The sequence below is a fragment of the Hirundo rustica genome, chromosome 15 (assembly GCF_015227805.2).
Source record: "Hirundo rustica isolate bHirRus1 chromosome 15, bHirRus1.pri.v3, whole genome shotgun sequence".
NCBI lineage: Eukaryota > Metazoa > Chordata > Aves > Passeriformes > Hirundinidae > Hirundo > Hirundo rustica.
This window is the reverse complement of record NC_053464.1, coordinates 12,798,783-12,824,926: the sequence shown is the minus strand read 5'-3', so window position 1 is coordinate 12,824,926 and position 26,144 is coordinate 12,798,783. Positions and strand designations below refer to the sequence as shown.

The window sequence follows — 26,144 nt, the reverse complement described above, 5'->3', positions numbered from 1 at the left end:
TACCTTTGAGTGACACCATGGGTGTTGGTCCCTTCTTCCTCTGAACACGTTTTTGTCACGCAACCATGGTTTGCAGCTTCCTTGTTCTTCCTCCGGCAGGTGCTGACCCTCTGATTCCACAAGACTTCACAGGTTTCAGCGCTGCTGACAAATTTGCCTTGTAGAGCCTCAAAGAATGACTTCACAGTCAGCCTCGTCTGATTTAGGATTATCCTAACTCGTTAACAAATGGTGATGAACGTGCCAATTCCCTACTTAATGAAGGTTTCTACCAGGCTGGGAAGTCAGCGGGCACACCGCCTTGGCTTGGAGGGACGTGCCCAGCATTTCCAAGCAAACAAGACAGCAACGCTAAAGAACTCCTGGAGCACAGTGGAAGTGAACAAAAACCCCAACAAAAACACGTGTTCACATGGAGCTCCTTTTTGATTTTTGTGGGAAATGCAGGTTTGAAATGAAAATAATTAGTGAGGCAAGAGGAGGAGAGGAAAAAATAATAAAAACAAGAGGCAGGCTTACAAAGGAAAAAAACAGAAAAGGCTCGAGGGGAAAAATAAATAACCCTGGAGCAAAAACGCAGAGGGAAAAAGAGGGAACAAAAGAGACAAATAGCAGGAAAAGGATCAGTAATGAAAGCCCAGATTACTTGATTCAGTCAAGCCACTGCTAGTGCTGTTCAGGGCAGGGCAGGAAGCCAATCTGTTTTTTCTGGTATTGTTTAGGCTACGAATACCGTGGCAGATTTCCCATCCACTCCCATGTTTATGTCCGTGCTCCAATCTTAGCCACAAAAACCTGTGGGGGAAGCACATCCCGAGAAGAGTGAGGTCTGGAAGCTGGAGGATGATACACTTTGGAGCCAAATGGCTTCAAAAAAAATCACTTCTGCACCTTATGGCAATTTTGCAGGATAATGTCTCGTTCACGAAATGCTGTGGCGGGAGGATTTTCATCTTCAAAATGGGTACAGTGATACCTCTGGGTTATTACAAACTCCCAGCTGCAAAGGGCTGCCTGTATTTATACAACACTGCATTATTTATAATATCCTTTTCAGGAGAAGGAGGATATAAGTTCTTTCCTTCACATTTTGACTATTTTTTTCCTTCCCTTCTCCCACTTGGAAAACATTGATTTCTTGCCCTCATTTCTCCCACCAGAGCTGTAGCTGACCTGTGTTTAGTTTACTTCTCTAGGCCAGATGCTCAGTGGATGAAAAGCACGACCAACCACCCTGGAATAACAGAGCTGCCCTGATTCTCCCCAGCTGGGATCTGGTCCTGCTTCCCCAACATCTGCACATTTGTGGGAACTGATTAACAACTGCTACAACACTGCTGGGGAGGGGACAAAGGCACAAAAAATGTTGGCCCCATGGGTTTCTGTTTCTGAGTGAGCTTTGACTCTCTCGTATTAAGGATCTGAGAAAGTTTATTGCTGCAAAATAATAAAATATTTAAGACTGATCAAATTTTGTGTGGAAACTATTTGAGCTTAGCTGAGAAGCAGCAGGGGTGTAAGATTTTACAGTCCAGAGCAAACAGTGAGGAATTTCAGTCCGTGTTACATTCTCAGTGTCCTGGGCTGTTAACTCGTGAGCACGCTGGCAAGGCATCCAGAAACTTCTTCGGCAACAGAAGAGTCTGGAAAAACACTTTTTTCCCCTTCTACAGAACAAATGCAGAACAAGGACACAGATGTTTCCAAAAGGGTTCTTTTAATCAGAAGCAAGTTTGCAAAAGAAGAAGTAACTTTCTCATATAAAATAGTGGAGTGGTGAAAGTGAGGCTAACAAGAGGTGTGGAACAAAAATCCAGGGCAGCTCTCCAAGGAGACACTGAGTTAAAAGCAATGATCCAATAACCAGAGTACACCGGAGGGTCACTCAGACACAGCTGTGTGAGGTGGCCCAACCCCATAGCTGATACCAAATCAGAGGACGGACTCCAGCCCGAGAGAGGCAAAGTGACCAGCTACAAACTCACCAGAATATGGGGTTCTTGCACCTTTCTGCTACCTGAGAGCTCCTGCTGCACTGTGACAGGCCCCAGCACGGCCCAGGGGCCTAATGACATCAAAAGGAGCCTGGTGGCACTTCCCACCTGCAGAACACCACCATTCCATGGTAGCAGAAATTCCCAAATCCAGTGAATTTGACACAAATGGGAAAACACCTTGATATAAAGCTCTGTAACCCCATTCCTATCTCTGTATCCAGTGATTCAAGCCCCAAGAAAGTGCACAGTGATCAAACAGCATTGATATAATGAATTTCCTGTCAAGTCTTGAGGCCCCAAGGCCATTTAAAGTGGGCATGTGGCAGCTTTGAGAAGATAAAATTCTGAGTCAGAGCCTGAACCTCAAGTGCTAATGGTACTTCACTCCTTGTTCAAACAAATCTCACCTGTCCCAAGTGTCACGCGTGTGCTTATCCACTGTGGCTCTGCTGTTGGGCGCGGCACACTCTACACCTGCACAAAGTGCAAGGCAGCTTTCCTTTTCTGGGAGGGCAGGGGGAGGACAAAAGGAGTACAGAAATAAAAAGAACAGAAGGGACTGGAAGTGTCCAAGGCCAGGTTGGACAGGGCTTGGAGCAGACTGGTCTAGTGGAAGGTGTCCCTGCCCGTGGCAGTGAGGTTCAGAGAAGGTGATCTTAAAGATCTCTTCCAACCCAAACCATTCTGCGGTTCTATGACTTGTCAGGTGGAAGCATTTCAGGCCCATCCTGTTCAGTCTTGAACTGAACATGCTCCTGATTCAAGGGTGGTTTCCATAAGGAGATTTCAATGGGTTTGGTAGAACCACATCATCACACGTGTGGCTTGCTTTGAACACCTCACCAACAAAGCTTTCCCCACCTCCAGTAACCTCATAGCTTCTAGGAACACCTTGACAATGTGTAGATTTCACATGCACTGGCAGCAGGCTATAAAAGCAACCTAAGGAATGTGACTGAACTAGCAGGAACTCCAGGCTGAGTGGAGCTGTCTGCAGTACAACCTGCCCGTGTCCCGGCAGCTCTGCGGCTCTTCCTTTCCAAACATCACTCCTCACTGCGTGCGCTCTCCTGGCTGCTACTGGTACAGGAGATCAGTAAAAACAACAGGTCTTGGCATCTTGGTGACTCTTACACATCACAGACTTCAAGATTTCTCGTGCCTCTGCCAGAGGTTATCTTTCTTATGTGGTTGTTTTATTTCTTTTAAAGTTTCCGATAAATTCCTTTTCCAAAAGGATTTTTCTCCAACAAGTTGCCCGGTATATCAGAAAGCAATGTGTGGGAGAAGACACCAGTGCTCTGTATGTATAAAAATCTCTCTCTCTCCTCCCTTTTTGGAAAGCAGATTAGGTAATCTTTGGATGACCCAATGGATTTCTTGAGGGAAGCAATGGCAAGGATAATAAATGCATTCCCATGTCCAAACAATTGCTACAGCAGCTTCTGGCAGAGACCTTGATATAAGAAAGAAAAATAAGTTCTTGGCCCATCTGCAAAACATCACTGGTTTTAACACTTAAAATGAAGAGGTAAAAGAAATAATTTTGAGTAGTAGATTAGTTGCTTTTCTGTGTATTTTTTTTTCTTCTCTCCAGTCATGCCAACTGCTCCCAAAAGTGGGATCGCTGGGCAAAGTGTGATTCCTTTAGTAAATGCTGATGAAAGCCTTTGCTCTCACCTTTCCCTGCCCTCATGGCATGCCACACGAGTGACTCCCAGGGAAGGGAGTAAGAGACTGTCACTGATGAAAGCAAAGGAGTGCCCTCTCCTGTCCCTTGTCACCACAGCGCCGGCCCTGCCCAAACATCAGAACATTGAAAGGTAGGAATGGAAAATACTCCGCCCAAGGGTGTGGGAGTGGCCATGGTGGGGACACTCCACGTGTGACACGATTTTGGGGGGATAAAATGCTCCACTTGGAGTGGGCTGGAACAGCGCAGCTCCTTTCATGTGTGCACTTTTGCACGTGATTTATGACACGGACAACCTGAGGCTTGGGGCTGGGAGCGTTGCTGGCAGTGGTGACTGGTGTCACCTCAGCCCTGGCAGGAGGTGGAGGCTTGGGCACTTTTTACCTGCAGGAGACTGGGTATTGTTATGGCTATTGCATGAAAAACAAGCTGCTATTAAACCATTCCCTGAAACGTCTCCCTTGGCCATTTCGTGATGCTACTTCTATTTTTCAGTGACAGTCACCAAGAGACCTGGGAAACAGGGGAGAGGAAATAAATAAATAAAAATGAAATATCCTAAGAAGGCATTTTAAACGTAAGCCTTCATTTTTCAAGACTATTCTAAACAGGAAGATGGAAATGGAAGTGAATTCAATGGGTAAAGTTACTGTAACGTGACAACTAATGTTTAAAAGTTGTATTTCAAGGCTGCAATTCCCAAAGATTGCAGCAATGAAATAGAGCTTTCTTCCTAACTGATGGAGTATTTCCTTCCAGATAAAACAATTTCCCTGATATGTGAAGTAAATAAAACCCACCTATTAACCATATTTTACAAGCTGAGCGTGTTAGCAAGGTGGAGGCATCACACACGGAGCGACACAGGATCCTGTGCAGCAGAGAACACGTCCTGTGCTCAGCTGAGGGCTGAGCAGGGCTCTGCACCTCCTCACTCTGCAACTGCCTATCGAAAATGAACCCACGTGTCACAAAAGCCAGCTCCTGAACACAGCACAACCAAGAGTGACAACAGTGTGGACGAGAATGGAACAGGAATACCTTTGTTGAGATCTACAGGTCCTAAAGGAATCACACCTAACCTGTTATTTTGACAGCAGTCAGAAGAAAAGAGCCACACAGCCGACTCAGCAGGTCCTCAGCAAGCTCAGGCTTTTTAGTTGCAGCTGGTTCTGAGAAAAAAGGAACAGTCTCTTCTCCTCGCTTTGTATAGGTCGTGCTGCTCCCCATGTTGTCCTTCAGTGGAGCAGTGGCCACATTTCCTTTATTCCCCGTGGTTTTCTTGTTTTTTTCTCAATGTGGTATCAGATCAGCCCCAAGGAGTAACTGCATCTTACACCCACTGAGATCTGGCAATATTCAGGAGATGTGGAGTTACATTATGCTTTCCTTTGGAGCAAAGTCTTCAGTGTTCCATCTACTTCCTACTAATTTACATCCCTAAAGTCCTCAGTGGTTCTTGAAGGGCTTCTCCTGCAGCACTACCTCTTACACCTGTTGGACAAGCGCCATTAAAATTCCAAGAGCAATTGCACTGCTGTGTCAAATGTATAAAAACAACGTGTTTAAAATATGTAATCTGATGCAGGAAATGACAAAGGAAAAGGAAAACAAATCAGAAAGTCACGTAGATAATTCTAAGAAACAAAAAACGCAGTCTGAAAACAAATTTTGGCAGTTCAGTAATTAAAGCAAAGTCCATATGGCTTAAGAGAACAGTCAAAGTGCACAGAAGGCAGTGGGTTTTTTGTTTGCTTTGCATTCCTCTTCACAGCACACTCCAAGACATCCTCTTTGGAGCCCCGTCTCCATCCCACACACATCCTACCCAGGTGCAGAGAGGGGGATGACTCACAGGGATTTGGCTCAGCCGTGTCTTTGCGAGTCCCTTGTCATCTAATGAGCTGCAGATCATTATCCCAAACTCAAAAGCCCTTAAACACACCCACTGGAGTTTTTGGTTTTGAACTTTCTCTTCCTGGAACCTTTGGAGAGGAGCAGCAATCCAGTGCCAAAGCTATGCAGAGTCTGCATGCAGCAAGAGCAGCAGTGCTCGGAGGCAGTGCCAAAGAGTGAGAGCAGTTCTGAGATCCTTTGCCCTGTCCAAGAGGCACTGAAAGGTGACAGCAAGGCTGAGCTGGCCCTTGGACCTCAGCTGTTGTGGTGAGGTGCCACCAGGACACTCCCAACCTGGCCCCTGGGCAGCCTGGTTTCAACAACCTGCTCTGAAGACACCACCTCCCCCTGCCACAGGTGTCCCACACCCCTTGAGAGGACAGGGACAATTTTCTATGGCACCAGTGCCCACGTGAGCCTTGACAGGACATTAGCAAGCACCAATTTTCCTGGCTTATCCACCTGGAAGGAAGTGCCAGATCCTGGCCTGGCAAGGAGTCTCCTACTTCCAAATTCATCTTTCAGACTCTCATGATAAAAAGTCTGGTGACCCAGGACTGTTGCTACATCCAAGGGCTGGACTTGGATTCTTTCAATGTGACTGACAACTTCCTCGTGAATAAAAAACTTGCTACTAAACATGACAGACTCAGGAAAAGGATAGAAAAGAAGAAAACAAAAAGTGAGCTGTACAAAAGGATGGGAAATAAACTAAAACTCTCCTCTTTTCTTTCCAAAGGCGGTAGTTTCAAGTGCACAGAGCAGGCTGTAAACGTGCACAAGGTAATTCATGAGCCCAGTGCCTGAAATACCTGGTTAGCTTTATTTGGAGACACTTTTTTTTGCTTCTCCCAGATATGAAGCTGCAGAATCAGTAAAAGGCACCTGTGGACACCAAAACTCACCCAGTCTGTGTGGTGTGTCTTTATATGAAAAATAAAATTGAGCAAACCCTGCCACTGTGTATTTTTTTTACAGACCAGTCTGGGTGAGAAAGGATGGTCAACTTCTGTTGGCAGGGCATGGTAAAACTCTGATGGTCAAAACCCTCATCAATTAGTAAACTCTCTAGGTTGTCACTGCAATTTTAATTGGAATATTCCTCTGGCTTGTTGGGTTGTGTCCTTTGACTTTTAGAAAATGACGACTTTTAGAAAATGACTGATTCAAATGGTACACACAGTCCACAAGGAGGATTAGAACCATACCACAAAGAAACTGACCTTACATCTGAAATCTTCCCACCTGCTTCACCCACCACTTCCTACAGGGCTCTTTTGAGCCATCTCCTCTTCCAAAGGCCCTGGAGTTGGAATATCTAAAGAATGCAGCAGGTCCCATTTGAAGAAGAAAGAAAAGCAGGTCAGTAATTCAATATAAGTACACCGGCAGTGAGCTTAGAGCAGACACAGTGACACATCTGAGCCTACATTGATCAGCCAGTGCTCCTAATGTGTGGAGCAGCGAGAAGAAGAGAGGACGTGTCTGCTTTTCATCTAAAAACACGTCCATTTCTGTGTTTTACTACTTAACCTTGATGACAGAGAGAAATTAAAAAGATGAGAAAAAGGAGGAAAAAAAAAAAAAAAAAGGAGAGAGAGTAGAGAAAAAGGAAGAAAAAGGAGCCTGGGAGGATTTATGTTTTCTCTTCAAATCACATCACAAAGTCACTCATTGCATCTAGGGAAGTCACCTGCTTGTTTGGGAGCAGTGCGACAGGAGGAGAGGAGAGAAAGAAAGAGGGGAGGGCATGGGAGCTGCTTCCTGAAGCAGAGTTACAAAAAGCGGTTAAAAAACCCCTACTATTCACAAGTGGTTAAAATCATCGCTGTTCGGAATTCCTTTTTTTGTCTCTTCGTTTTCTTAAACAAAGGTTCAGCTAGTTCAGCTCCGTGTTTTTATAGAGTTGATTGTCTTCAGAAAGAAAAAAAACCCAACAAAACCAAAACAACAACAACAAAAAAACCCCCACACAACCCCAACCAAAAACACCAACAACCCAGCCTCAGGTGTGTTCCCATCCGTTTCTACCCTGATAAGAGAGGTCCCCCAGAGTTCAGCCACGCACACACGGTCCCTGCGACTGTCCCTCCGTGTCCCCAGCCCCGCTCAGACAAAGGAGGAGAATCCTGTCACTGGAGTCCGGGAGCCGGGCGCGGGCTGTCCCGTCGGGGTGTACACCCCTCCTGAGCTCTGTGTGGTGATGACAGTCTGGAAATAGGGTTCTGTCTCGCTGGCCGTGCACTCCTCGTATCTGTACGACGCCGGGTGTTGCTTCACCCCTTTCTGCTGCCGCTTCCACGAGTTGTAGTAGGTGGGGTCGCTCATGTAGTGGTTCACGAAGGAGTGCTTGGGCAGCTCGTCCTCGTAATCCGAGTCAGTCACCTGGGGCATCGGGAAAAAGAGAATTAAATAGTCGGTCATTAGCATCGATGGGTTTTTTAGCCTGTTCTTGCAAAGAAACGAGAGGCAAGTTTAGCATTGCAGCTGACTGAAGCTGAAATGTTAAGGTGAGAGGGATGGCAGTCCCAGTGTGGTGCAGGCTGGGCTGTGGAAAAGCACCGTGCTCTGCTTTAGCCAGACTCTGCTGCTAGAGGAAGAGTCCCCTGCTGACAAGGGACAGAGAAATCCCTTCTAATTCCCTGCAGAACGGTGCAGGGGCAGCCAGGAGCTCCTGTTTGGGCACAAGATGCAGGGAAGCGTAGAGAGGTCACAGTGAAACCAACGCCTTTCAGTCACCATCAGAAATATTGCAATTACAACTGAGCATCTCTCTTCTGATGGGAGGACAGCAGGGATGCCTTCCACACACACTCTGGTTAGCCAGGCCAATGTTTGGGGTGGCCAACTCAAGCCACCTGCACAGGACCCTGGGTGTTAAATATTGAAAATTAGTTCTATTACAGGAAGGGAGTTAAGTAAAATCAGACTTTTTTTACAGGCAAACAACACTATTTGCGTGTTCCAGTTGATTATTGGTGGTACAAGGTACACAACCAGCGGCGACAGAAGAAAGAGAATGCAAAATCTGGGGAAGAAGAGCTGCCAGGCAGGAGGGGCTGCTTCCTTGGGATGAGTCAGACCCAGCTCTGCGATCCTACCCCTGAAACATTTATGCACGGTGGCTGGAGAGCTTCAAAGCTCCCATCAATATCAAGCGGGAGCTCTATTGAGATGTAACCAGATAAGCTCTGTGCATCTGCCCCTCCTCTGAAGCGCTGCTGCTGGGATGCAGCTGGAGGAATCACAGAGGGCTCGTGCATCTCTGCCGAGCACAGGGACCGCGGCAAAGCCTCTGCCGTGGAATCTCAGCACTCATTTTCCTTCTGTTCCCACTGATGTTCCCAGCAGTAACAGCCCCATCCCACCCAGCACGCAAACATTTACCCAGGCATTTCCAGATCTCACTGCCTTCCCTCAAAATCTCCGGTCAGACCTTGCAGAAGCTTTCATTCCTTTCCCTCCCCTCCTAAATAATCTGCATTGCCAATTCTAGAGGCATTTAAATATCAAAGTAGGGGCTGCCTAAGACACACAAGAGAGACAGGTAAGTGCAGCTCTCGCTGTTCGTTGCTGCAATTAGTTTCAAAAGGTTGGTGTGGTTGTGATCTATGACACCGCCCAGCAAACACACATCCTTCTTGATCCTGCCTGCCACAAAACTTGTCTCTCCTCCTCTAAAGCTCCTTTTTAATGGTCTCTGAAGAACAATCCTCAAATGCCTTGTGAACCATCGTTTGAAAAGGGCACAGCATCCATCATCCCGTTTCTTTGCTTAGGTAGCTGCTTCAATACTATTCCGTGCCCATTTTCCAGCACAGAGGGTGATGGACAGAGCTGTGAAATTTTTCCCGGGGCTTTCCAAAAGTGAGCAAAGCACCTCTTTACAGCTTTGCAAAACTTCCTTTCAACTATTACCCAGGCTTTGGCTCTCTAGGAATTATGTAGTGTTTGATTTTTAAGAATGAAAAGCTTCAGGTGCCTTGACAAGTAATTACTAATACAACAAAGCCCTACCAGCATTTAATAATTATTCCAGAAGGAACCCAGCAAGCCTATCTCCTAGAAAAACACTCCCTTGCACCAGCTGCCAGGCTTGGGAAGCCAACACCCGACTCCCTCCAAAGACTTTCCTGAACAGGTGGTTTTTGCAGCATTCTTGGAATATCCCCAGATTTGGACCACTTCACAGCCCGTGGGTGCAGAGAGCAGCTCCAGAGTCTTGGCTCTGCTGCCAGGAGCATCCTGCCAGCGCTGCCCTGTCTGTTTAGCTCCACAGGAGTGCCGTGGATGGCTGCAGATGTGGCAGCATGGCAGGGCCTGGCAGCAGGAGCTCAGGCTGGTCCTCAGCTGCAGACACAGCCAACTTCACTAAAAGGTCCCCGAAACCTGGCTCCCTCTGTACTCAGGAAATGAGTTATTGCACTCTGCATCAGTCTCCAAACATTATGCTGTGTGTGATTTTAAGGTAAGTGCTGGGAAGCTGAAGGATGATGTGGGAGAAAAGTCTCTGCATCCTGAGCAGAGACAGGTGGATCACTCACCAGAAGCAGCACCCTGAGGTGTGAACTCCTCTATCTCCTGTGGATGTGCTCTCTCTGTCAAAGGCACGACTGTCCCATGTCCTCTGACTCCTTCCCCAGCCCACCATCACTTTCACTGACTCAGACACACTCAGCCACCCAAAAAAGGAACCCCTGCTGAACAGAGGGGTCACAGCTGAGCTGAGGAGCAAAAAGATACCGCACAAACTTCTGGTGGCTCTTTTTGAGTCCTCCTGATGTCCCCACAGACACAGAGGATCTGTGGGGTTGGATAAAGCCTACTAAAAGGCTGGAAGCCTTAAGGAGAAATGCAAAGAAGCATGTGGCATGATTTTATAGCTCTGATAGCACTGATGCAGCTCTGTCCATCACCTGCAAAAAAACAACTCACTGAGTTGTGTTTTAGAAATTACTAATGTAATTTCTGTTCCTAAGCCAAGTTCTTTCAAGACTGCCAGGAGTCAACACAATAAAGAGGAGAAATCCCAGGAACACTTTAAGATGAGCTGCTGCTGTTTGAAATATGGTGACGCTCAGATTTGCCATGAACCGAAAGAGGGAATTTAAAACAATGCCACTTGCTGATAATTTGTCCACTAATTAGTTCATTACACCAGCTGAAAGGGAACACTGATTTGGTGTAAATAAGGCCGGGGTCTTTAAAAAAGAACTGCCATGAAACACAGAGCTGCAATAACTTCAGCCTTTCACCATCATTCAGGCTGATGCTGGAAAGGATAACCTGCTTGTTAGTGTTGATACAACATGGGTTTTTTCTGTGTTTCTTTCAGAACAGGCAGGAACTGACTATTTTGTCCGTGCTTCTGAAGCATCTCCTAAGGTCTGAGCCCAGCGGGACTCCAATAACTACTTTTATCAGCAAGGAATGCTCTGAACTGGCATTCCACAGCCCGATGAAAATCAAGGAGTAAGATAAACCTGTTTAGCATGACAATACAGACAGCTTATACTAGAGGATTACTCTTTAGTGGTTTTTAAACTATTGAGTAAATAGAAATGCTGCAGGGCTTTTTGCTTTGTTTTCAGTTTTCTCCTTTCCCTTCGACTGTGGCTGTGTTACCTTGGAAACCTCCATAGGCTGGAGCGTGATTGGGTGTGTGGTGACATTACACACTGTCAACCAAAGGTGCATGGATGCCTATGAAACAACAAATACAGAGAAGGAGAGGCTATTTAGGTATGTTTTTTCATAGCACAAAATGCACAAGTCCTGCTCAGAGGCAAGTCAGCCACCAGAGTTGGCTGGTTTAGTCAGTGGGAAATGTGATAATAAATTTGATAATAGTTCCAGTTATCCTTTTAAGTGACTGCAAAAGAAACAGCCTTATAAGATTACTTCTAAAAATGTAGATGACAGCAGGATTTTTTGTTGTTGTTGTTGTTGGCCTGAAATAAATATGCTGTAAAAGAGACAGGATGCAAAATATTTCTCTGGATGTGAGAACCCACTCTTATTTTATGTGTCACCTGCAGCTGGTTTCCACATAGTGCCCAACTTGTCAAAATCACTGGAGGGCTTTACTAGAAACAAGTTAAACTCTATTCCCTCTGAAGTGTTAAGTGGAAATTAATATCTTCCTACAGAGCTGAGAAAGCCAAAGCCAGTCAGACTGCAGAGAGCAGTGGGAAGGCCAGAGCATCCAGCACTGACTGATAATGTGTGCAATCTGTGAGAGTATTTTCTCCTGGAAACAGTTTTTGGGAGACCACAAGGACGTGTGAGAGCACAAACGTGCACCAGCCTCCCCTCTCCTCCTGCTCTTCCTTGGCTGCACGACGCTGCAGATACATCATCAGATTTCTATACAGTGAACACCAAATTTTTTCATATTATCTGTCCAGAGCCTTGTCCACTTGACTCATTAACTAAAAGCCTATTATTATTAATCATTTTGAATTTACACTCATAGCAGTCTCCTGCTCCGTACCTGCCAATTAAACTTCTTTAACCTCATTAACAGTACTGGTGCTTGGCTTTCATGACATGGAGTAAGTTCACCACTTGATTTATGAATATTAAGAGTCCTACTTGATTTCCTCTTTGTTTCAGTGTGTCTCTCCTCTCCAGGAGGGAGCTTGGAGGAATGCTCCCAGGCAGATGTGTTTTAAGTGCAGTCAGTCAGCCCAAGAGTTCTTCATGTTCAGCAAACCCCAGGAGACTTGAAGCCAGTGAGCTTCCTTCTTTTCCATATAAAATCTTGACACCTCAGGCAACAGGCGTAAGACTAAGCAGTAACAGGGTGACAAGTGGATTGCAGGCAAAGGCACAGTTTATGTCCCTGCCTGCCCTGATTTGCATCATATTAAGTGGAATTTGAGACCCAAACACAGATGTATTAGAGGAAAAGAGCATCAGGACCCTCTGCTGCAGAGGCCCAAACCTGGGTAGAACCCTTACAGGAAAAAAAAATCTTTAACTCTTCAGCTAATGGCCAACGTTTCTGCCTGCTAGGACAGATGGAAAATGTGAAACCCTCAGAAAACAGAGCTCGTCTGCGAAGATCTCCTCTGAGAACTGAAACTAAAAGAAAATAAAAGACAAACAGGAAGAGCTAATAGGTATAGGAACAGTTGAAAAGAGAGTGGTCAATTATCTATGCCCACCTCTGCCCCAGCCCACCCTCACCTCCTGTCTGCACCTGCCAACATAAACAGCATTTTCAGGCTGATCAAAAGGCAGCATCTCCTACTGCTACCTCTGCTGGGAGCATATTAACATTTCATGACTAAAAGCACTCCCCACCACAAAAACAAAACCCCAAACAAGCATCAAAGACCTAATACAGGTGGGCTGCATATCCAAGCCCCAAGGAAAGACAGGGGCATATTTTGTGCACATTCTCACGTGCACACCCACATTCACAAAAACACCAGAATCTCAACTGAGACCTTCGGGCTCCACAGCAATACAGCAGTAAATAAACAGTATCAACGGCCTGAGAAAAAAACCCACCCAAATCACTTCATTCTCTGCTGTACAAACAGTGCATATAGCAGGCATAATGACACCCTGCAAGGAGACTTCTGCACATCACCAGGAAATACCACACGGGACATTGAAATTAATGTCAAAAGGTGCCAGTGCTAAATTCACGATCATGCTCAGCAAACTGCTTTAATGACAGGTTTAATGCTGGCTTGTTACAGTGACATGACCAAAGCACTGTGGGTTTAATCTGGAGGGTAATGCTGGAGCATTGCAGAGACAGCAGCTCGAGCTGCACCAAGGAAAGCTGCCTGCACGACAGGTCGGCCACAGGGCAGCACAAAGCAGCAGGCTGTCGGTGGTAATTAGCAGGAGGTGAGAGCTAGGTAGCCAGGAAAAGCAGCTGTAGCTGCAGGTGCAGAAAAGCTACAGATGAAAACTGTCATCTTCTTTCACTACTTGCTGCCCGTGATTTTTTCTTGCTGGAAGGGTCAGGTTTGGCGTGGTTTGGCCCACTGCTCGCTTCTTGCGCTGTCAGTTCGGATTCGTCAGCATCTCAGCTGACAGCATCTGATTTCAGAGACAGATTTACCTTTCTGGATCTCCTCTGAAGTCTGTCTATTCACCCCTGGCCACTGCTGGACTTTCACAGACAGCGAGCGCTTTCTCCCCTCTTACAGGGAATGTGAAACACAAGATGGAGCCCTGCCAGATGGACAATGCTGGCATACACCCACCTTCCGTGGAGAGCAGTCTAAAGGCGAGGCTGGGCTGTTCAGAGAGCTGAGTGCTGGGCTCTCACAGCCATGGCCATGTGCTCCCTGGCAAGTTATTCACTCCCCACCTACTCCCTCTGTAACCAAAGCAGTGGCTGTCACCGCTCAGACCACCCTTCTGAATCGTTGGGGTTTGCTGTAGCTGTGACGCTGCAAACCACATTCCACACTCCAGTCAGTGCAGCAATCCAAAAATCCTCACCTTTAACCTCGCCCAGACAGTAGCTGGTTATTTTGCAGCACATGTGCGTTTTCCCAAAAGTGCCCCAAGTTTGCAGCCCACAGGCACAAGGGGGTGTGCAGATCCCTCCAGAGAGCTCAGCACACACTCTCTGATTGCACTTCTCTTTCTACCTGACTCTGGAAAACTGAGTATCTGCCAGGCCAGGTCTGGAATCTGCCCTGGCTGAGTCCTGCTTGTCATTCTTTCCTTGGATATTTTTATTTTAAGATGTGGTGCAAACAGCCTGGTGAATTGAACTTTTTAAAATCCCTGAGACAGACAGTATGATGCAGGTGTGGGACTGGGACTTCAAAGACTTGCCAGGATTCAGCATGGAAATGAATATCTGCAGTGTCTGTGCAGTGTGAGGCAGAGGGAAATCCTTACCTCTGACTCTGACACTTCCAGGGGCTTCTCGTTGAGGCCCAAGCCCTCGGTCAGCACAGCCCCGTTGTACTTGTTGCAGATATCCTCATCAGAGTAGTGCAGCCCTCCTGGGCTTGGCCGAGGAGGAGACCTAGGAAATGCAAAGGATGAGTGTTTAGGATGTTGTTATTCCCCTGGAATTAATGAAATCATGCTTGGAAGCCAGAATCAGAGCTTGAGGCAGAGACTTGGGTGCTTAAGTCTTCCCTGAATTCTTCAGTCTCTCCCTTTTGCCTGTTTAACCGGAGCTCGAAGCTAGAAAGAAGACATTCCAGAAGCACAGCATTCCCAGCTTTTTACCTGGTTCCATTTTTCTTTGAGAAGGTGCTCTTGATGTTCAGGTGTCTGCTGTTGAGCTCCAAAGCAGTGAAGCCTCCGTTATCCAGAGTGACCGACTCTTCCACGTTGGAGATGGTTTTACCTGGAGCCAGGAAATGAAAGGTTCAGCTGAAACAAAAGCATTTTTTGCCCCAAATAGAACTGCAGGAGCTAACTTGTCCTTCTTTCTGTTTTATGACATCGTTAATTATTTGACATTTTCTTTCCTTTTCTTACTGGCAAGTGAGAACAGAGTAGAGGCAAGGAGTGTATCAGGAACGTGAAGGGGCAGAGGAAACCAAAAGAGGAAAAAGGAGTCATGGATGGATGGGTGGATTTCATTCAGAGGCCAGTATCTAAAATAGCACAAACTGTGCTTCAAAAGTACTTATTCTTGGTTTTGACTATAAATAGAAACCAGACAACTAATTTAGGTGGCTACTGAAGATCTCCTAAATCAGGTGCTGTGAATCCCATTCCATGCTGACTGGAACAAAGCAAGAGAAAGTAAAACTAGAAAAGGTAGAAAAAGAGGAAAAGGAGAAAGAGGAAAAAAAAAGGCAGGAAAAAAAGCAAGAAGGGCAAGGGGATAGCAAATGGGAAAAACGTGCCACAGCTGAAATGAGGATCAGGTATGGAGAAATCACCAGACAATGTTAGGCAGGAGCAAGGACAGGATGGAAAGAAGGAAAATGCAGCCCAGGATATTATTTCTTGTGATCAAATCTAGCAGGAGCTTGTTCTCTCCTGCGCTCATCCTTTGTCATCCCAAAGGTGTGAGCTGAGCCCGTGTCCCAGGGAGAAGGGCTGGCTGCCACTTTGCAGCAGGCAGGTGCTTCATCCTCAGCTTCAATTTCAGTGCTGCATTAAGGCTCTGTGAAGGTGGCTATCTGACAGCACAGGTCAGACCTGCCTTTTCATGTCTGTCCCCCAAACACACAGTAAAACTACGAAGATGAGAGATTTCCTATGAGCTGTGCATACAAATAGGTAATAGTATTAACTTGGTGAAATGCCACGGTATGCATACATCTCATATCTCGTGGGACTGAAATCTGATTTTCTAACACTTGTTAGAAGTGAATTACAAAGAAAGAGAAGATCTTCACTTTGGGACTGAATTACTAAATACTGCCTAGAAGACTTCATTACAATAATCCCTAAGAACAGGTAGTGCAGAGACCCATGCACCTGATCCTTCTCATTAATGTGCCTTTTCTGGCGCCTCCTGGTATCAGAGAAATTTCTTGCTGCAGGTGGAGGAGGCTATCAGAGAAATACACATATGAACAACCCTCCCAGGACTTTATCGTGTAGGGAGAAGAAAAGGTAAAAACAATTTTCAGAGCTCAAGAATGAGGCTTTTTGAAAGGGGTCTGTTTGACATTCCAAGTTACAGAGCAGGTAGCTCCTCTTTCCTTTCAAGAAAGGAGACTGGTAAAAAATCATCACTAAAGGAAAATTCAAAGCTTGATGCTCACTATATGTTAAAATCTAACAGGTCCAGACAACCAAGACACCTCCTGGCTGCTTGGCCCCCAGCCCGGCAACTGCAGCTTGGCTTAGGGAAGGAATGTGAGATGCAGGGCACTCAGTATAAAGGAATTGTGATACAGTCCTCACACACAGAGATTTAGAATATCTGCATTGGTACAGCCATGGGAAAGCAGAATCTTTCTCTTTCTCCCCATCTATCAAGGAATTAAGACAAAGTTAAACAAAGTCTCAGCTAATTCCTTATTTATTCCTTATCTGCCAAGTGCTTGACCCAGACTCCTTGGCTTTTACTGCAGCTCCTGGGACTTCCAGAGTCTGTCCTGTCTGAGCCCATGGCTGGTCACTGTCCAAACCCTGATCCACTGTGGCTATGGGGAAAAGCCATTTCTACCAAACCACACAGCAAAAAGTTCCAAGACTTCTGCCAAGCAAAACAGCTCTAAACACAGCCCCTGCTGAGGAAATCTGGGGTTCAAAGGAAAGGTATTTCTGATTCCCACAGCTTTGGAGACCTCTGCACAGCACAGAGATGATGCTTACCTCCATTGCAGCTCTTGTACTTCTTGCTCTGGCCGTGCAGGACCAATGCAAACACCACCAGCAGGATAAGGATAAGGCTTGAGAGAGCCATCACCAGCAGAAACCACCACTCCTCATAGAAAGGGGCTTCTGTTTGTGCTGAAAGAGCAAAAAAACCAAATAACGGTTCCTCTTTATGCGCCTTTAAAATTTTCTCGTGTTCCCACAGTGAACGATGACTCCGCAGTGGTGCTCAGGAGGGTTCAGACTCTCGAGGGGTTCTGACCCTTCTAGGAGGGCAGAGAACAGGAGCATATCGCAGCTCCAACCCAGAATCCCAGGACAGTTTGGCTTGGAAGGACCTTAAAGCTCATCCAGTGCCACCCCTGCCATGGCAGGGACACCTTCCACTATCCAGGGTGCTCCAAGCCCTGTCCAACCTGGCCTTGGGCACTGCCAGGGATGGGGCAGCCACAGCTTCTCTGGGTAACCAGTTCCATCTCTGCAAGCACCTTTCACACCCCTGGAGCAGCTCCAGAGGCCCTTAGCTAAGAAGTTATCACCAGGAGAAGAGAGGCAGGTTTCTTCCCACACCTACATTTCTTGACCATGGCAGGCTTAGCACTCCTGGGTCAAGGGAACCACTAATACTCGTGCCATGACCCACGATTATTTCACTTTTTGGGAGGCTTACCTTGCCAAAATGCTGTTCAGTGGCTCTTTGAAAAATACAGCTAGTGTCAGGGAGCAAAGCACACCTGGTTCAGTGCCTTTCAGCGCCTCCATTAACTCCAACTTCCAACATTCACGGCTACTCTATATCACTTCTCCATGCACTGAGCCAAGCCTGATGTGCAGCACAGGGGTATCAATTCAATTGCCTGGGTTTTGTGCAGTCTCAGGCCATTTCATCCCATTTGACCTCAAGTGGAAACACAAAATGACACTGACTTCCCCTTTCTGGAGTTACCTCACCAGTCTTGGTTTAAAGCAGTGAGTATTGTTGTTTTCTTGCAGTGATATTCTCTTTGTCCTCCCTTGAGCTCCCTCAGCTTTGGGAAAGAGTGCAGCTTCTGAGCACGAGCCAGCAGTTGATATAATTTCCCTGTAGCCTAAGGTGGAACACCACCTGGCAGGAATGGGTGATGCCAGGAGAACAACTCGACCCCTCGCTATCACCAAACCCTCCTTCCTTCTTTCCCTGACTGTCCCAAACCCGGGTCTGAATAAAATTCTGTTTTGAACCCAAGCTCAAATTTGTTCCAGATGACTGGGTATTCTGCAGCAGGGAAAAGCAGCCACGCTCTTTCTTTGCTAGGAGGCCAGTCCAGGCCAATAAAATCCTAGAGACAAACTGCACAAGCCATGCTGGGCTGAGCAGATTCAGGGCAATTTATACCTCCCTGTGCCAGCTGAAGTGGCCAGCCTAAAACGCTTTATACTTTTATGACTGCGAATCTCAATGGAAGCCTCTTACTTTCATGCAGCAATTTGAGAGGAACACTGAAGCATCCAAAGGAGGCAAATTAAATAGTTCTGTTCAAGTGGAGAACTTACAAACAAGCAGTTTATTTATAGAAAGCATCACAAGGAGATGCATGCCCTGCTTCAGAGGAATAGTATTGTCGAGCAAAGGAAAGACTGACATGATTGCTGGTCCTTTACACTGTCACAGCCTCTGTGAAACCCCAGAGATGAAAAACACCGGCTCTTGGTGTCTGAAGTGGGTTGTCCATGCCCTTGTCCTGAAGAAGAAAAGCAGGGGTAGCACTCTCAGTGAAATCCACGGAAGCACTCCCGGGGTAAGTGGTTAATTGTGTCAGGACAAGCGCAGCAGCCGCGGTGGCGAGAGCAGCGCTTGCTCCTCCTGCCTGCTGGGGAGTTGTTGAATGGTGTTCGTGCCTTTCACTGGAGCAGCGAAGAGATAAAAGCCACTCCAGATACTGGAGCACTGCCAGGTTCTCAGGACTCTCCAGAATTTTGAATCACAAAGCCGCTTTTTCAGGTTCTTTTATTCCCCTTGTCTTTGCTGACACAGCAAGGATGAAACCTGTGGCTCAAAAGAAACCTGGAGTAGAGCGAGGGGAGAGGAGACCCAACAAATGCTACCCAAGGGCGAGGTCTCTCACCTCACCACAGGCCAAGGCACTCCAGCTGCCCAGCCCAGGCAAGATGAGAGGAATCTGAATTTCAAAGTATTCAAGCCCCTTCAGAAAACCAGAGGGCTGGGCTGCTCACAGGGATTTGGGAAGCACGTTTGGGTCATAGCCCCGTTTACTGAGAACAAGCACAGGAGAGCAGGGAGAGTGGGAAGAGCCCCAGAGCATCACCAGGGAGCAGTTCTGGTGGAGGGGGACTGGAGGCATCACACTGGAGCAGGACCGCCAGCGCAGAGGATTATCAGGAGTAATGTGAAACGACACTGCTGTATTTGTGAGAGCTAAATACAAAGTAACACAGAAAATGTTTATCAGAATCCGGAATGAAAAAAAAAAAAAAAAAAAAAAAAAGTAGCAGAGCAAACAAAAACCAGACTAGGAATGGAGAAAAAGCAAACCAATTGTAGACTCTGCCAATTAGTCTTATGACAAGAGATATGACACTCTGAGTAGGTTCTTTATCAAGCTTAAAAATGGCACATGCACATTTTTCCTCTTGATAATTAAACATACTGTAATTTCAAACCTTAATTCACCACTGTATTACCCCAGTTTTATCCTAGAACAAGTGAAAACAAGCCGCCCGTGATTATTTGCTGCAACTAGAGAGTCTGGCTTGTTTCTTTTTCCCCTCTTCTCCCTCAACCCTGGAAAATTCCATTGAAAAGGACGTAAACAAAAACCCTTGATTACCTGATACTGCCACAGAAGGAACACTTGGCTCTCCATAGCCAAATTCGTTGACAGCCACCACCCGGAACTCATAGGTGACACCTTGTCTGAGTTTGTCCAGGCCCACTGTGTAGGAGGTGGCGCTGCGAGGGATGTCCTTCACAAACATGTCCCAGAGTCCTTCATCTAGGAGAACAGCAAGGAGAGAAATGGCATCAGCTGTGTGCCCTGGCACTGCCACCTGCTTGGTGAGAGAGGCTGTCACTGATGTAGTGCTGGAGCCACAGGCAGGGACACACTCCCCTGGACGCTGCCCTGTGGTACACACAAATGTCAGAATGCCCTGCGAGCCCCATCTGTGGATGCTTTTATTCAGGACGGGATCTTTTCATAGCCCAGATCGAAGAGGTCTCTAAAATGAGCAGCAGCACCCACACAGACCTGAGCTGGCCGCTGCCACTGCCTCCTGATGGGGTAAGGTCACCCATCAGCACATCTGTCATCTGACAGATCAGGTAAAACAAGGCAGCATTAATGAGTCCTAATCACAAAGGGTTTGCTTGCCTTTTACATTGCAAAATTTGCTTTGCTGTTGAAGGACTCAAGTGAAGCTTGGACTGATGTAAGTCCTGGGAGGCACTGTGGCCCTGTGTGAACTGGTGCCAGGGGACTGGTGTCACTGGAGTGCTGCTTGCTCCATGACAGCAACAGTGCTGTGCCCTTTGCCCGGCACAGGGCTGGTGCTGCGCTCTGTGCTCTGCAGTTTTAAACAGAAATGAGTTTTGTTTATTTTTATAAAGCTGTTGAAGTTGTTAGAAGCACAATGGGAGCATTTCAGAAGGGTCATCTTGGCTCTCCACAGCCATAATGACATTAATCCTGCTTCACATCCTGACCAGGCACCATTCCCATCCCTGATCCACACCTGTAACCTCACATTCACTTGACTGCAATGGAATGAACTTTCAACGAGATGGATGCTGGTACCAGCATATATATAAACCAACTATAATTAAAAATCCCACTCAAAAATTTCGAGGGCAGGAATCAAACATTAATCTGACTGATCAATTTCCCAATAAAAATTGGTGCCCAGCATTTCTGCTGAGAGAATGGAGTCTCTGCCTACATGTGGGGCCAAACCCTCAGCTCGCCTACCCAGCGCAGCTCTCACAGACCTGACCTCACAAGCATCCCATTGGGCTTTTACTTTTAGCTATCAAAGCTCTTCCAACAATATCTATTTTTCTCTCCATGTCCCACAGCAGTGGGAATAGGATGATAACCTCTCCACAGACACGATTTCAGTGCAGGAGCTGCCTGCTTTGAAAGGCAGTCGTCTGCACTTCTGTAGGACTTCTGTAGCTCGAGGTGTTATCAAGGTAACAATAAAGCAGGAGCCAGCAGTGTTACCCTCAGCGACTCGTTCTGCTGCTGCAGTGTGAGGCAGGAATCTGTTCTCACTTGCTTTGCCTTTACCTGAGCGTAACCTAATTGGAGTCACCGCAGCGATTCCAGAGCTGTGCTGGTGTAGCAGAGCAAGATCTGGCCCTCAGCCTGCTCCTGTGCCACAGGGAATAGCAGCAAAGATGGATTGATTAACACTGCAGGTGCGTTTCCACGCGAAGGTTTTAGCTTTGGCACCAGCAAGCATTGGCTCGGTGCTTTGCACCGCGCTGCACGTCTGGTGGCACACACAGCGAGTAACAGCCCCCAAACTACAGCTTTTCTGGTCAGGAGGGCTGGCAGTCTCAGCGGATGCAAAAAGCAGGCCGGAATGTTATTGTTCCAGCTGCGTTTGAGAAACACCAAAGAACAATAAAAATAGGTAATTTTCCTGCCGTGCTTAAAACTCGGACCAATACATTATTCACCAGCATGATCAGACTATAATGAAGTTATCATAATGTAGCCATTGTTATGTATTAGCTGGGTATTACAATGGCTATAAAACAAGAGATAAAATATTGACTTCCCTTTTACAGGGCTATAGAAACCGAGATTATTTCTACCACATAAAGTTACAATGTAATAAAAAGGGAGTTTGGGATTTAGTTTCTCTGAAGAGGGTGGAGTGAGGGATGCATTTTCAAAGTTGGATTGTTGCAGCCACGGATACTCAGAAGATGCATCTCACGACTGTAAAATATTGCCATATTTGCTAGAATTGCCTAAGCTTTCATAAACACATTTGTAAACAGCAATAAGAGAATTTGGGCCCATTGTGAATTGTCTGGAAAGCAATTTGTTTGCATTCAAAGCCGCTTAAATAGGGGAAGAAAAAGCAACAACGAAAGTGAATGTTCAGCACTCGTTACAACAAACACAACTGTTCAGACACATCTTCTCACTCATTTTCTCAAACCTATCATCGTGCACAGTGCAGAAAACCCAACAGACCAAAAAGTACAAATTTAATCGCTCTGTGAAGCTTGCAGTAAGTTGGGAAAACCATCCCTGAGAGGTCAACACTGAATTTCCTCCTCTCTGTCCCCCTGGCTATGCTGGTGATGGTGTGAGGCAGCAAAGGATGCTGGTGGATGTTTCTTCAGAGATATTTCTGTCTCACAGGGACTCAGAGATGCTCCAGCTGGTGGCCACATAGTCATGGGCCCATCTCCCTTTCATTCACTGAAGGAATCTTTGTCAAAACTTTGGTTTTTTCCCTGGGGTAGGACTGTCAGTGCTGGGTTAATGGTTAGACTTGATGATCTTGGAGGTCTGTTCCGACCTTAATGATTCTAAAATGGGAGCCAGCTCATTATCCCTGGGGTCCCAGAGAGGGTCAGGTGTCCTACAACTTCCCCACTGCTGACCCCTAGGCACAGCACAGCCTGTGGCTTCCCAAGCCCTGGCCAACAAGATTTTTAATTCCAGAGCCTCAATTAATTTATTTTATATCCATCTGGGCCATCCAGACTGCTCTTTGTAGACAATAATCACAATCAGGTATATCTGAACTAAAAAAGTCACTCTATTCTGGTAGTGAACCCTGACATTAAATATTGAACACGCACTTTTGAATTCCTTCACTGCACCACTCCCCCCATCCTCAAAACCAGGTGTGCTCTAAATGTTAGAAGTTCAGCTGAAAGAGAATTCATTAGAAGGTCACCTGTGATAGCAAAGGCTGGCCTTTAAGTTCAGTAGAAAATTGTTAGTGTACCATACGCAGCATTTCCCACTCAGTTTGGGGAGGAAAGATGCACGTGCCGTGGCTGGGACATCAGCTGGGTGTTAACTGGGAACCACTGGGAAGAGCAAAGTTTGCAGCACTTAACAGGGCTCAGAGAGACACCCCAAGGGAGGCTGCCCTTGCTTTTTCTTTTCGGTCACATCAGTCCCCATCTTCATTCCCCACTGCCTTTCACTGGGCACTCAGCCTCTGAGACGTGTGATGGAAAAGCATGCGCTCCTCAAAAAAGAAAAATGTTTCTTTTCTCCTTATTCCTGTCCCTTTTTCCCCAGCCCTGCCCCATCCTAACTCCTGCCGATGGGAGATCTGCTCTTTGTCTCCCAGCCTCGATGCCTCTGTCCCATCGGAGCCCGAGGTTCAGGCACGGGGAGAGGATCTGGGTGACCGGGGAAGGTGCAGCCACCTCTGCCCTAGCGCCGCGTCCAGCCCGCGTCGGAGAGGAGCCGCTCTGCCGCCCATGGGCCAGCCCGGCGTCACAGGCCATTAATCAAGGGTCTCCACGCTAAATAAAGCTGTCACTCAGCGAGGGAGGCTCCCAGCTCCACTAAATCCAGCCACTGACAACCCAGGACATGGAGAGCTGTCAGTTATTTGGGTTTTAAACGCCGGCCGTCCCCTCTCAGAGCAGGAGAGCTGGGCCATAAAGCTCCCTCCTAATCACACATTAGAGGGTTTATGAGGGGAGAAGCCGCTGAGAGTTAAGGCCCGGCCGAACGCCGCTGCTGTTCCTCCCACAGAGGACACGATTCAGACGCGGCTGTGTTTGTCGGAGGCAAAGGGCTGGATTATCATGCAAAGCAGTGGAAGGACAAGAATGGGAAGTGAAGGCTGACAAACTGTCAGCCCCGGTGCGTCGCTCGCCAGCAGAAGCGAAAAAGGCCCCATGGCAGATGCCGGGGATGCAGCTGCACCCTTCACTTTGAATTTACTGACTTCTGCTGGTTCGTGTCCATGTTTGACACTGCGCTCCCTCATTTGGTTAAAAATAAATAAGAAAGGAGGAAAACAGAAAAAACACTACTCAAGACACCAGAAAGGAAGCTCAAGGGAGAGCTGCCCTCAGGGCGTGGGAAGTGAAACCCAGCATTTACGAAGTAGACAATTCCCTCTCCAAGCAGAAGAGTTCTTTCCCAAAATGTCTGTTGCCTTCGTGGAACTCATCATCTTGAAAGCTGGAGAGGGATTTTTTCAAGGGCATGGAGTGACAAGACAAGGGGGAATGGATTCAAACTGCCAGGGGGCAGGGATAGATGGGATATCAGGGAGAAATTCCTCCCTGTGAGGATGGGAAGGCCCTGGTTCAGGCTGTCCAGAGAAGCTGTGGCTGCCTCATCCCCTGAAAAGTGTCCAAGGCCAGGTTGGATGGGACTTAGAGCCACCAGGTCTAATAGAAAGTGTCCCTGCCCGTGGCAGGGGGATGGCACTGGCTGATCTTTAAGGTCCCTTCCAATCCAGACCATTCCATTTAGGTGCAATTCTCTTTCAGCCGCCTGACATCATTCCCTGCTTGGGAAAAGCACACAATGTCCAAAATTGTGGTGGGGAAAGGAAGCAGAAAAGGAAATCTCCCTCTGCTTGTCCTGGGCGAGGGAGGCTCTTTCTGAGGTGACAGAAGCCAGAAGAATGTGTCACTTACGGAGGTGGTTTAGTGGTGGACGTGGCAGTGTTTGGTTAATGGTTGGACGCAACGACCTTTAGGGTCAATCTAAATGATTCTGTGAGGCAGACTGACCCAACACCGACACAACTGCTCTGCACAGGCCCATCCATGGATGGAGGTCTGCTGGGGCAGCTCCACATCCCGGTGCACTCCTGGTGTGTGGATCACCAGGGCGTTTCACAAACACCTCCCTTGCAGACGGGGGTCACTGGGAAGGCAGCTGTGGGTGAGACTGCCGGGAATGTACAGGCAACATGCCCACCACGAAAGCACAGGGACAGGAACCTTTGGATGTGGCCTGGAGCTGGGAAAAGAGGGGTGAAGGCAGATTCTCCAGTCCTCCTGGCAGCACTGGGAACATCTCTGTGCCGTTTGTCTTTTGCTCTGTATGTAAAAGCTGAGGGCACAATCTATTCCCCATTCCTCAGCCAGCCCAGCTGATGTCTGGGGAGCACTTACAGTGGCAGAGACAGAGCCTGCTTAATTGCATTTCTTGTAATGCACAAGGAGCTAAACTGGAATCCATTTCTCCAAGGACAGAGAAGTTGAAGGAAAAGAAAAACTCTTCTGTTTCTTTAATGCCTTCCTCTAGCACAGATCACTCCGGAAAAAATATTGGTTTGCCTGCTTCATCTCTGTGTGTGTGTGAATGTACTCAAAATGCAGAGGAGGTAGTGAGCCTGGTCACCTTCCATAAAGCCAGCAGAGAAACAGGGAAATCAAATGAGCAGTCTCAGCTGCCTGCTGCCACCACTGCTAAACCCAGCAAGGCAGCAGAGCCCTGGGAGACACAGCAGGGCTCCAAAAAATTCGAAGGGAAGTGACAAAAGGGAGTAAGTAGGGTTTGCCATTTCTGACAGAAAGCCATCCTCCTACTCTGATGGAAGAGTCTTGGCAGGGAGCTACAGCAGGGAAAATGAGATGATACAGCATTTAACGTTTGGGGTAATGAGGCCTATAATAGATGACACTTGAGAGTGAAACACTAAGGTAGTGGTATTGCATTTAAATATTGGCAACAAGCTAAAGCTTTTCATCTGCCTGCTCAACGCCCCTTTTTTGACCTCAGAGGGAGAAATATCTTTTCCTTTCTTGATTTTATGTGAAGAGCACAAGTCAACTGCTCTTCTCTTGGAACAACTCCTCTTTGAAAACAAAGGTTGCTCCAATCCACAGTTTACTACCTGTATGAATCAACATGCAAAAGCAAATTCTTAAATGATATTAAAACAGGAGCTGCTCTGAAAGACCAGCCCTGAGAGGAGGAATTAGTTCCCTGCTTTTGTTAAGCTCATAATTCAGATTTCAGACGCTTCTGTGCAGAGATGAGGAAGAAAAGCAGCACGGAGAGGAAGCCAACACTTGGGTGGAATAAGCAAATCTTCCAATTAGTCTGTCTCCTCTCCTGGATCACATTTCACGCTTCCTACAGCTGCAACCAGAACGAAGGATGAGAATCCAGCATACAAATGGCTAGTTCATTTGCTGCAGCAGCATGAATAGGATTAAAATAATCTGAAGAGGAATTAAATGCCTCAACAGTCAGGTTGCAAGAGAGGAAGAATAAGACCTCTTGTGTGCTTCTCTAGGATCAGTGGAGTGGGGCCAGCAGAAGTGACCC

At 47.0% G+C, this 26,144-nt stretch overlaps 1 protein-coding gene across 6 annotated transcripts in view; it reads right to left on the bottom strand.

Annotated features, from left to right (window-relative positions):
- Positions 1–1,706: 1,706 nt before the first annotated feature.
- SDK1 (sidekick cell adhesion molecule 1) overlaps positions 1,707–26,144 on the bottom strand; it is a 384,927-nt gene continuing 360,489 nt past the window's right edge. For all 6 annotated transcript variants that reach the window (XM_040078744.2, XM_040078745.2, XM_040078747.2 and 3 more), the window contains 5 exons: positions 19,689–19,853; positions 16,858–16,995; positions 14,803–14,923; positions 14,464–14,593; positions 1,707–7,971 (listed from right to left, as the gene is read on the bottom strand). In XM_040078744.2, coding sequence (XP_039934678.1) covers positions 7,696–7,971; positions 14,464–14,593; positions 14,803–14,923; positions 16,858–16,995; positions 19,689–19,853 — 830 coding nt within the window. In that variant the 3' untranslated portion in view covers positions 1,707–7,695. The remainder of the gene's footprint in view (positions 7,972–14,463; positions 14,594–14,802; positions 14,924–16,857; positions 16,996–19,688; positions 19,854–26,144) is intronic.